Source organism: Hyperoodon ampullatus (genome assembly GCF_949752795.1).
Source record: "Hyperoodon ampullatus genome assembly, chromosome: 11".
NCBI lineage: Eukaryota > Metazoa > Chordata > Mammalia > Artiodactyla > Ziphiidae > Hyperoodon > Hyperoodon ampullatus.
The window spans coordinates 38,723,893-38,735,937 of record NC_136924.1 but is presented as its reverse complement, the minus strand read 5'-3'; the positions used below and the strand labels follow the sequence as shown (position 1 = coordinate 38,735,937).

Sequence of the window (12,045 nt, the reverse complement as noted above, 5' to 3'; positions counted from 1 at the left end):
CCATGCACTAAATTCCCTAGTGGTGTCTCCTGGGATCACCTACCAAATAAACTACTTGCGCCTGAATCCTTGTCCCAAGGTCTGCTTCTGGGAGAACCCACTCTAGAACAATTGGTATCAGAAGGGAGTCTAAGAAATAGATACTCAGAATTAGATTCTGGAGTTGGAAGACTCAACAGCTAGATGGCAACAAAGATCCAGTTGGTGACAGTACCTGGAGTAGGTATTATGGTGGATTAAAGATAGCTGCAAATTATTTGACACTCTTCCCTTCAAGAGGTGGGGTCTGTGCCCCTCCTGAATTTGAGTAGGCTCTGTAACTGTTTTGACCAGACATGACTCAGCCAGCTTCTGGCCCCAGACTTTGAAAGGTTGGCCACTTCCCCACTTCCTACCCCTGGAACACCCTCTGGCGGCCTTGAGCCACCACGTATGAAGACTCACTACTGAGATCATATATTGGGAAAGCCATGGGTAGGTGCTCTAGCTGACAGTCCCATGTGAGCCCAGCCTTCCAGCCATCCCTGCTAAGATGCCAGACATGTGTGAACCTGACTTGGCCCCTTCAGACCAGACCATATGCAAACTGAATACCACAGAGTGACCTCAGTCAATGCCATATGGAGCAAAGGAATCACCTGGCCCAAATCCTAACCCACAAAATCATGAGAGATAATAAAACAGCTATTGTTTTGAGCAGTTAAGTTGTGGGGAAATTTGTTATGCAGCAACAGCTAGCTGAAACTTGTTGTGATAACACTTGGCATGCTGAATCTCATAATTACTAAGACTCATCTCTTCTGCCCTGGGATGGGGCACATTGGGGAAGGGGGTACACTGGCTTAGGCAATGTCTCTAACATTTGAGATACATGGGGCAATGGTAATTTATATGGAAAGTGAACTTGATTATTATTAAGTGGCAATGATGTGCTGAGGGAGAAAATAACAGGCTCAGGACAGACATTTATCAATCCATGGCCCAGTGTGAAAGCCAGGAGGCTTCAATATCAGTGTTTAAAGACTCTTGTCTACTGCAGCCTGTACTGGTGAAGGCCCAGAACCTGCCTGAGAAGAGTGGAGTTCTGAAGCAGGCCAAAAAGATGACTCTGCTAAAGCCTGTGCTCCAGTCGTGTGGTCACAGAAGGGAAGGAGTGGGACACTGAAATCTAGCACGGGGACATCTGGTAGATGGGCTTAAGGATCTTGAACCCCAGATTCCCATTAACCCCCTGAGCCAGTAGAAGTGGCCCATTCCCTCTTGCTTAAGAATAGCAGCCTCTTACCTGGAGACCACGCAAAGTCCCCCCTGTGATGGTTAATTCTTTTTTTTTTTTTTTCCCGTGAGGCTTGCGGGACCTCAGTTCCCTGACCTGGGACCAAACCTGGACCCCAGCAATGAAAGCCCAGAATCCCAACCACTAGGCCAGCAGGGAGCTCCCTGTGATCGTCAGTTCTGTCTGTCAGCTTGACAGGGATAAGGGAGCCCAGATAACTGGTAAACAAATTCTTTCTGGGTGTGTCTGTGAGGGTGTGTCCAGTAGAGATAAGCATTTGAATTGGTAGCCTGGATAAGACAAGGCCCTCACCAGTGTGGGTGGGCATCACCTAATCTGTTGGGGGCCCAAACAGAACCAAAAAGGCAAAGGAAGGGTAAATTGGCTCCCTTTGCTTGAGCTGGGACATCCATCTTCTTCTGCCCTCAGACATCCTCGCTCCTGGTTCTCAGACCTCCACACACAGACTTAACCAAACTACCGGCTTTCCTGGTTCTCCAGCTTGCAGACAGTCAATCATGGAGCTTCTTGGCCTCCATAATCACATGAGCTATCTATCTATCTATCTATCTATCTATCTATCTATCTATCTATATATCCTACTGGTTCTGTTTCTCTGGAGAACCCTGACTAATACAACCCCTAAGATAGAAGCCTTGAAGCAATGCTTTTCCTCCTCAAGATCTGCTCCCCTAAATTCCCTCTTTGCTTCTGGACCAATAATTATGATCGAGTCTTCCCACAGCCCAACTGGGGAAGTCCTGTCCCTGCCATGAGAGAATTGAGATGATTCCCCACACTGGCTGCAGAAACTGGGCGAGATGTGCCAGCAGGAACAAGAACATGTCCAAGGTGGGTCTTGAGGGTTCTGGTGGGAAGAGAGCAGGATATTAGGTTGGGTGAGGGAGAGTTTACAGACATGGAGCCACTCCCCCGAGGCTCAGGATGTGATCTGGCAAGACCCCTGGAGCCGGTCTTGATATGCCACTGAGATGGCTCCTTGAAGTGTGGAAGAAATGGTGGCCCCACTAAATAAGAGGGAGGTAACAGAACGATCTTGACAGGGTATTGAGAAGGGACCAAAAGGCTCAGAGGTGGACGTAAGACCAGAGAACCCAGCTGGCTGCATGCTCAGAGGGCCCACAGGAGCTGCCTTCACTCAAGCACAAGGAATCCACGAGTGAGAAGCACTGACACCCCAGGGGGCTCGGGGGGCTGCCTCTGAGGCCAGAGGGGTGCACAGTACCTTGGAGCTGGGCTCCCAGAGGTCAGTGGGGATGACAGGATTCCAGAGAGCAGAGGTGGTGTTGATGTAACTACCAGAACGGGAGCAAGGCCAAGCGGCGGCCAGGGAGCGTGGGCCTGCAGGGCTCTGTGCTGATGGCTTGCAGACCATGGTATTCCCAGGGACTATGGCAACCATGATATTTCTTGACTTTTATCATCAAAGAAAGATGGAAAACAAGTAAACGGGAGGCTAACGCCAGCTGCTAATGGAAAAATCTCAACCCCTCATCCAGTTTCCGGGCCCAAGTCAGTCCTCAGACCCAGAGGTCACTGATTGAAAGGGAGGCTGGGTCCCCTTGAGAAGAATGCTATAATGCCAGAGCAAACATTTGTAGTAGCAGTTCCACCAGGCCTTCCCCACAGGGACCCACAGCCACTTCCAAGAAGTGACTGTACACTGGGAGAAGGGGAATACTGGAAATTTCAAGGGGAGTTGGGTACATGGTCTGAGTGGGCCTTTGGTCATCAGATAACTAGAGTCCTTGGACTTCTCTCCTCTGTCTACATTCACTCCCTGGGTGATGGCACCCTCTCTCATGGCTTTCAATAACATCTGTACCTCACCAGCTCCCACATGTATTTCCCAAGTCAGACCTCTTCTGTGATCTTCAGTTTCATATCTCTCTGCCCACCTGACCTCTCCCCTGGGGTGTCTAATGGGCATCTCAACGTGGTCTGCAGAGAAATCCAGATCTGCCCACCCTTTCCTGCTCCAAGCCCCCCTCTACAGTCTTCCCATCTCAGTAAATGACAACACCATTCTTCTAGTTGCTCAGACACTGAAACCTGGCAGTAGTCCTGGATCTCTCTTATTTCTCACACTGCATACCCGATTGGTCAGCAAATCCCATTGGAATTATTCACAACATACCCAGAATCCAACTACTTCTCACCACCGTCACTACTACTTCCTTGGTGACCAAGCCATCATCTTTCCCCCAGATTATTGCGATGGTGTCCTAAACAACCCCGCTGCTGCCCTTGCCGCCCCCCCCCACAGTCTAACTGTAATACAGTGACCCCTCTCTGCTCAAAATCCCACAGTGGCCCCCATCACACTCAGAGTAACAGTTAAAGTGCTTCCAGTGGCCTACCTGATCCTACCTGACCCACCAAGCCCCCTGCCCCCTGACAGATTCTTCCTCTGGCTCACTGTGCTCTCTGCTATTTCTCTACCACACCAGGTAGGCTCCAGCCTCAGGGCCCCTCGCCAGTTCCCTCTGCCCAGAATCTCTTCACCTGAACTCCCTGCTCCCCCACCTCCTTCAGTATTTTGTTCAAATGTGACTTCAATGAGGGCTTCGTCTTATTTAAAATGACAACACCTTCCCTCACCACACTCCCCGCACTTTGCACTGATGCGTGTGCTTTATGTGTTGCTTCTTTAGATGTTTACTGGTTTCTTTTTTATTATTATTATTTTTCAAATTATTTGTCTATTTTTGGCTGCGCCGGGTCTTCGTTGCGGCATGCGGGATCTTTAGTTGTGACATGCGTGCGGGATCTAGTTCCCCGACCAGGGATTGAACCTGGGCCTGCTGTATTGGGGGCGCAGAGTTTTACTCACTGAACCACCAGAGAAGTCCCTGTGGTCATAGTTTCTTTCCCTCGTTAGAAAATAAACTCTGGGAAGGCTCTATTTTATTTCACCCCTGTATCTCTAGCGCTGAGGACAGTGCCAGGAGTATTCACTGCTATTTGTGGAATGGATTAATGAATGAACGGAAAGTAGAGGTCGCACCCGTGATTGGCCCAGCTCTACGCCATTTACCCCCACATTCACGCGCAGACTTTAATCCGAGCAAATGAAGGTAGCGCCCTGGGAGGACGGCGGGAGGGAGCGGGCGTGGGGGCGGGGAGTAGGGGCCGGGATAGGCGGGCCTGGAACCGAGGGGCGGGGCCCCCAGGCGGCGCCGTCGTCACTGAAATGGCTCCCTGGGCCGAACTACAACTCCCAGCGGCCCCCGCGGCTTCCGGTTGGCAAGATGGTGGCACGCAGGAGGAAGCGTGCGGCGCGGGACTCTGAGAAGGGGATTCTGAGCCCGCCGGGCTACTCAGGTGAGGGGCTGCGGGACGCGGGCCCGGGGGACGGCCAGGCTTCGTCGGGAGGAGGCTCGGGGTCGGCAGTGGCTCGGGGCCCCCAGGAGCAGCCACACAGTTGGACATGAGCCCCGGAAGGTTGTGAGGCCCGGGGCCCCCCAAGACCCACGCGGCGCCCTGTTTCCATCTGGCTCCACTCGCCCGGGACGAGCCTAGTTTGGGTAACGCTTCCCTTGAGTGAAGCCACCTCTGTCTACACTCTCCCAGGGCGAACCCGCGTCCGTCTACACTCTCCCCCTGAGGTGCGCCCATCCGCTTACCAGCTCCCCTTTGCAGTTCCTAGTCCAGCCCCCTCAGCGCTCCCCTGGCCTGTGCCCTCCGCACTGGTTCTCCTGCCTTCCGTTTTCCACCCAGGAGCCAGAATGTTCTTTCTAAAGTCAGATTTAAATCAGATCTTGCCTCACACGCCCATAACCACTGAACTCGCTCCAGTGGCTAAAGTTAGCACCTAAAACAAAATCCAGACTTCCCACCGTTGACCTGCGTGGCCCCGCATAGCCTGGCCCCAGCTAACCTACAGCTCTGTCTTTCTGTCCCTCTGAGGCAACAAGCTCTTTACACCCTCAGCGCTTTTGTACTTACTGGGTCTTCTTCCTCAGACAGCTCTGTGCTGTTACACGGCTTCCTGTCATTCTGGTCTAAGCTTTAATGTTTCTTCCTCAAAGAGCTGGTCCCGATCGATGGCCTGTCCTAAGGCTTCTGCCACCCATCACCCTGCACTACTTCACTCTGTGTGTTTCCTTCCTATTTGATACGACCTTGTTACGTGCCTACTCGTTGTCCTTTTCTCCCTTCACCACGTGAGCTTCCTGAGTACAGGGATTGCAACTGTACCCTCACTGTGCTCTGAAGAAGGTGGTGAGAAAAGCAGAACAGTCCTTAGCTTGATGAGGATTAAAGTTTATGGGAATGCCAGCTATGATCCTGATCATCGCACAAGGGACTTCCCTGGCGGTCCAGTGGTTAGGACTCCATGCTTCCACTGCAGGGGGCATGGGTTCGATCCCTGGTCGGGGAACTGCATGCCTTGGTGTGGCCAAAAAAAAAAAAAAAAAAAAACACACAAATAGAGACATAGAGACCGTGAGAGAAGGTAAGAAGGCACAGAGCAGGTGGATCTAACCTGGCGTGTAAGGCTCTCCTGAGGGGAAGTGAAGTGAAAACCTGAAGAATGGGTGGAAGGACGAGGCTTGATGTTTCAGGAAGGGGAGAGCATGTGTGAGGCCCTGGCTTATTGGAGGAACAGAGAGGAGGCCAGAGGGGCCAGCATGTGGTGTGGAGCGGGGAGGGTGGGGTGAGAAGAGGCTGCAGAGGTGGCCACGGGAAGGATTTGGCCGTTTACCCCAAGAGCAGCGGAGTTTGAACTTCTCTCCTTTCGCATCCTGTTCACATTCTCTCTCCCGCAGGCTTGGGAGCCCTTTCTGGGCAGATTATCTGTTTACCCTCCCAGCCTGCATAAGACCCTGCACAGCCCTTGACTAGGGGAAGGGCTCAGTGAAGGATGGATGGACAGACAGACACACAGGACTAGAAAGGGACAGCCTGAACCTGACTTTCATGCTGTCCCTCTCCGCCCCCATTTTCCTTCCAGCCATTCGCATCAAATTCTCTGAAAAGCAGCAGTCTTCTCATTACCTCTATGTGAGAGAGCACAAAGTTCGAGAAGGCACCCAGTCTTCCTGGCCTCAGAAACGGACCCTTTTTGTCCTCAATGTGCCCCCATACTGCACAGAGGTAAACTGGTGTCTGGGAGGGAACCTGAGCCTGGGGCGGGGGCTCCAGGCAGAGCTGGGCTCCTACGGGCCCCCCACCAAGTCCTTAGTGGTGCAGTGGAAACAGCCAACTGAAGCCCTGAGGGGTGGTATATGTAAGGCTGCCTCTCTTGTGACAGGAGATTGGCCTTTTAAAGGTGTGTTGTAAAAAATATAATTCTCTAGGGAACCCAGAGCTTTTTATGTGTTACCCAGAGTTGTTTGAGTTATGTGTTTTTTTCCCCTGATTATAAAATTGATACATGTCCATTGCAGGTACTGTTAATAATACAGCTGAAATGTTCTGTTGCTTAAAGCGATCGATGCATAACTGTCTCTGTCTACCATAATTCCATACGAAGACAGAGACACATGTTCTCAAACATTTTTCTTGAGTATTGTGAAAGTTGTGCCAACTACTTGTGTGACCTCTGACAACATAATCATTGTCTTTTTTTTAAAAAATTGAGGGACGGGACTTCCCTGGTGGTCCAGTGGTTAAGACTCCATGCTCCCAATGCAGGGGGCCCAGGTTCGATCTCTGGTTGGGGAACTAGATCCCGCATGCCGCAACTAAGAATCTGCATGCCACAATGAAGATCCCTCGTGCCGCAGCTAAGACCCAGCACAGCCAAATAGATAAATGTTAAAAAAAATAAAAATCTGATACATGTCCATAGTAAAGAATAGGAAAAGTAGAAGAAAATAAAATTACCTCTGAGTCTACTATGCAGACATGTCTGTTAATTTTTTTTCACAAAAGCTGTTAAATTTAGTATTTCATTAATTTACAGAAGAGAAACTAAGGGAATTGCTGTATTTTCGATGTTTATTTTTCAGAAAAGAAATACTAACTTCTAAAAGGTTCCTCCACAGTTAAAGAGAAAAAGTAACAGTGAGAGGAGAGGGTGTCATTTTTAACCTTTACTGAAGACTAGTGTATGTATGGAGAAGGGCCTGGACCCAAGTGTAGCACTCACCACATTTCACAAACTGAGCAAACCTGTGTCATCAGTACCCAGATCAAGAAACAGAACATCACCCGCACCCCCAGAAATCCCGTCATGCCCCTCCCCCCACCAAGGATAACCAGCATCCTGATTCCAACGGAGTAGATTTAACTCTTTCCGCCCCCCCAACCCCGGCTGTGCCTCGCAGCATGTGGGATCTTAGTTCCCAACCAGGGATTGAACCCGTGCCCCCTTCAGTGGAAGCATTGAGCCCTAATTACTACACAGCCAGGGAATTCCCAGATTTAACTCTTTTTAAATGGCTGATTCAGGTAGTAAAACTTAGTTGATTGTCTTATAAAATCAGAGTACTCGGAATAAAAGTAAAAATGTCCCCACCTGTTCTTGTAATAATTTTTTTTAAAAGTTGAGAACCCACTCCTACTTTACGGATCATTCACTTTTTTTTTTTTAATTTATTTATTTTATTATTTACTTATTTTTGGCTGCGTTGGATCTTTGTTGCTGTGCGCAGGCTTTCTCTAGTTGTGGCGAGCAGGGGTTACTCTTCATTGCAGTGCGCGGGCTTCTCATTGCGGTGGCTTCTCTTGTTGCGGAGCACGGGCTCTAGGCACGCGGGCTTCAGTAGTTGTGGCATGTGGGCTCTAGAGCGCAGGCTCAGTAATTGTGGTGCACAGGCTTAGTTGCTCCGCGGCATGTGAGATCTTCTTGGACCAGTGCTCGAACCCGTGTCCCCTGCATTGGCAGGCGGATTCTTAACCACTGCACCACCAGGGAAGTCCCGGATCATTCACTTTTAAACGGAGAAATCCCTTTCAGGAACAGACCAAGCGTACCCTGGGCACGTGATTTTAGCAGGGTCCTGTCATAAAGCCAAAAAGCTTATACCTGAATTTTGTCTCACCTCTGTGTCCTCCCTCCCGAGTCCCCGGCCAGTGGACTTTTTACCCACAGCTTTGAACATGAAGATTCACAAGGCTGCTGTCTGGGGCCGTGGGGGGCCGGGGTTGTGACCTCTGTGTTGAGGAGGTGGTGGCTTGCCCAGGCCCTCTGTGCACGCCCCCAGGTTGGACTCTGAGACCTTCTGGGCCTCGGCAGTCCCCTGGCAGTGCTGCCCAGGGTGGAGGGAGGTTCCAGAAAGGCCTTGTAGCCGCTCACACTGTGCTTCTCTCTGGCCACGGCAGGAGTGCCTGTCCCGCCTCCTGTCCCCCTGCGGCCCCGTCCAGTCGGTGGAGTTACAGGAGAAGCCGGATCTTGCTGAGAGCCCAAAGGAGCCAAAGTCAAAGTTCTTTCACCCCAAGCCAGTTCCTGTAAGCCTCCACTACTGGGGTCTGCTTGAATGATGGTGTGGCTCGGGCTAGGGCAGTGTCCCCAGTGTGTAAGGGGAAGGTGGCGTCGGGGGTGGCAGTGGGACTTTCAAGCGTTCCCTGTGCTCAGGCTAGTCCTGGCCTGTGTGGTCTAGGAGGGCTGTCAGGTAAACAGCTTCCACTCCTTTCCCAGATTTGCCGTGTCCTTTAGCTTCCTGTCCGGCTCTTTCCATTGTCCTGGGTGAAAGCTCAGAGACATCTCTGCTCACTGCCCGAGGGGCCTCCCTGAGCCGCCCCCTGCGTCGCGCATTGAGGTCGATTCTTCCTTAGGCTTGGTGGCCTGGGCCTCGTTTCCCTGTGTGCCTTGAATCCACACCTCCTCCTGTTTAGTGGAGTTTGAACTAGTGAGCGCCCCATGTGTCTGTCCACTCCTGGCCCAGGGAGACACACTCTTCCCTGAGTCCCTCCCACACCTGGAACAAAGGCCCTGAGTGTCTCATCTCTCTCTGAAGAGGTGGGATCGGGTCATTTTTAGCAGAAGTTGCATAACTAGGAGTGTGGCCGCCCCACCCCTGGATTAGAACAACCTCCTGGTTACCTTCACGTTCAGGAACAGCCCAGTACATTTCCCCCGGCCCCACAACAAGTCAGGCTGAGGGCAGGGGGGAGCCCTTGGGCCAGGCCTGGGGTGGCTGGGAGGATGGGAAGGCTCCCAGCACTGACATCTCTCCTCCTCCCAGGGGTTCCAGGTGGCCTACGTGGTGTTCCAGAAGCCACGTGGGGTGTCAGCTGCCTTGGCCCTGAAGGGTCCTCTGCTGGTCTCGACAGAGAGTCACCCTGTGAAGAGTGGCATTCACAGTCAGTACCTCGGGTGCCCGCGGGCGCCTCCTTCCCGGGCCCCGCGTCGGGGGGGGAGCTTTGTGGGCTGGCGTCTGCCGTGTCCCCTCGCCCTCAGAGCAGGTGTGGGAGGCTTGAGCTTGGCACTCGGGGTGTGCACAGGTGAGGGCCCAGCTTGCCACCACTAGGCTCTTCCTCAAGCCCCGAACCCTGGCCCGCGAGTCTCCTTCCCTGCGGCCTGTTCGAGAAGATCTGAAGATCCCGCCTGGCCTGCCAGGTCCTGGGCTGGGCCCCGAGGGGTGGGCCTGGAATCCGTCTCTCTCACTCCCTCCTCCCTCAGAGTGGATCAGAGACTATGCAGACGCCGTGCCGGACCCCGAGGCCCTGAGGGTCGAGGTGGACACGTTCATGGAGACATACGACGAGAAGCTGGCTGAGGTGGGGCTTCCGCATGGGCGGCTGGTGGAGGCCAGGCTCCTGTCTCTCTGCTGAGCCCTGGGCCTCCTGGCTGGGTAACATCTAGTCTCGGAATGGTCTCTAAGGAATGGACGGTCGAGGGTGGAGGAGGAGGCAGCGTTGGCACGTCTGCCCCCCGCCCTTCCCCCACACTCAGCCGCTCACACGGTGCCGGGTGCGGCTCCAGGGCGGTCCTGGGCACGGGAGGGAGAGCGGAGAGGAGGTGGTAAGGTGCCCCTGGGGCTGCAGGGCGGCTCCCAGGCACCTGCCCATCCCAGGGCCACGTTCTTTGCAGGAGGAGGCTAAGGCCAAGGAGGAGGAAGGGGTCCCTGACGAGGAGGGCTGGGTGAAGGTGACCCGCCGGGGCCGGCGGCCGGTGCTCCCGAGGACGGAGGCGGCCAGCCTGCGGGTGCTGGAGAGGGAGAAGCGGAAGCGTGCACGCAAGGAGCTGCTCAACTTCTACGCCTGGCAGCACCGCGAGACCAAGATGGAGCGTAAGGGCGCGCCCCAGGCCCCTGTCCTTCGGCCCCCTGCCCTGGGCGCCCGGGCTGTGGACGCAGTCTTGTGGCCGCTCTGCCAGCCCTGGCCAGAAACAGAGCTCCTGACGGCAGGCGCTAGGCCTGCGGGCGGGTGGGGCGTTCTTGGGCGCAGACTTCCTAACAGGCTCTGGGGTTAGGGTCCCAGCCTGGCAGCATCCCCGTGTCGTGGGCTCCCTGTTGCTCCCAAGGCAGCTGCAGGTGCCTCTGGGTATTGAGGCTGCACAGGCACCTGGGATGGAGGCCCCACCTCCAGGCCCCTGTCAGCCTCTGGCAAGGAGCCACACGCAGAGGGTGGCCACATGCAGAGGGAGCCCCTGACCACCTGTGGCTGCTCTTGGGGGCAATGATGCCAAGCTCGCGGCCTGGGCCGCCTGGTCTCCTGCTGGCAGGACGGCTTCCCCGTGGACCCGGGAGAGGGTCCTGGCCTTGCACTGGGGAGGCCCTTGACCCCACCGCCCGGTCACACTGCACCCTCACCTGCCTCACTGCTCCTGCCCACACCCTGCCCACCGCTCCTTCGCTCTGCACTCCTCTGGACCCACCTGGCAGGGGCCTCCACCAGCCTCCCCTCCCTTGGGTTCAAAACCCCACACCCGGCGCCCCGACCCGGTCACTCGGTGACCGGAGTTGCCGCGTGAATTCTGTGGCAGTCTCGGGGTGGAGGCCCCTTACTTATTCCTGATGCGCGCCCCCGGCCTGATAGCTGCCGTGAGGAGGGGCTGGGAGAGGTGTCCCGGGGGTCTCGCAGCAGCCCCAGAACCTTCTTCCTTCACCTTGGGGGGCGTGTTGGAGGCGGGATGGTAAGGGGGCAAGTGCCTTTTGGCTTTCTCTGCTTTCTCTTTGACCTGGTAAATTTTCCGTCTGAAACCTCAGGCATGCCTTCTGCTCCACTTCAGCCTCTGCCCTCCGACTGGGCTGCAGTCCGGTTCCGGTTCCCACCGCAGAGGCGACAGGGGGGCCGTGCTGAGCGCCCCCAGCAGGCAGTGGGGACTGAGGGAGGGGCTTCTGCCCTCGCAGCGGGGGCAGCTCCCGCCCGGCCTGTCTGATCCTGGCCGCTTCCTCTTCCCCCCTCTCGCCTCAGATCTCGCGCAGCTGCGCAAGAAGTTCCAGGAGGACAAGCAGAGGATCGAGCTGATGCGGGCCCAGCGCAAGTTCCGACCCTACTGAGCCTCACCCGCCCGTGGGCCCCGTGGAGAGGGGTGGTGACTGGGTGGCAATGCGTGGCCAGCGAGGACACAGGGCCTGCAACACTCATCTCAGTGGCCGTGCCCAGGCTGAGGGGCCACGCATCAGCCCCAGAGATCTGAGCCCACGTGATGTGGGGTGCAGGACAGTGTCACCCCTTGGTTCCTGTGCTTCGGCAGTCCTGGGGCCTGGCGCGAGGACTTGGACTCCGGAAGCCACTGGCCCAGGAAGTGGCTCCTTCCCCGTCATGGGCTCTGTCCCCAGCCTGTCTCTGGACTCTCCTGTCAGGGCTAAGTATCTGCTATGTTCTCCCCTTCCTCCTAACAGAGAAGCCCC

The 12,045-nt window shown here is 54.8% G+C and overlaps 1 protein-coding gene across 1 annotated transcript; it reads left to right on the top strand.

Annotated features, from left to right (window-relative positions):
- Nucleotides 1–4,536: 4,536 nt before the first annotated feature.
- RRP7A (ribosomal RNA processing 7 homolog A) lies at nt 4,537–11,691 on the top strand (the record flags this gene model as incomplete). The annotated part of the gene is made up of 7 exons (XM_079714136.1): nt 4,537–4,621; nt 6,255–6,397; nt 8,570–8,695; nt 9,433–9,550; nt 9,870–9,967; nt 10,281–10,479; nt 11,606–11,691. The coding sequence occupies exons 1-7, from the start codon at nt 4,549–4,551 to the stop codon at nt 11,689–11,691; spliced, it is 843 nt and encodes a 280-aa protein (XP_079570262.1). The 5' UTR covers nt 4,537–4,548.
- Nucleotides 11,692–12,045: the final 354 nt, after the last annotated feature.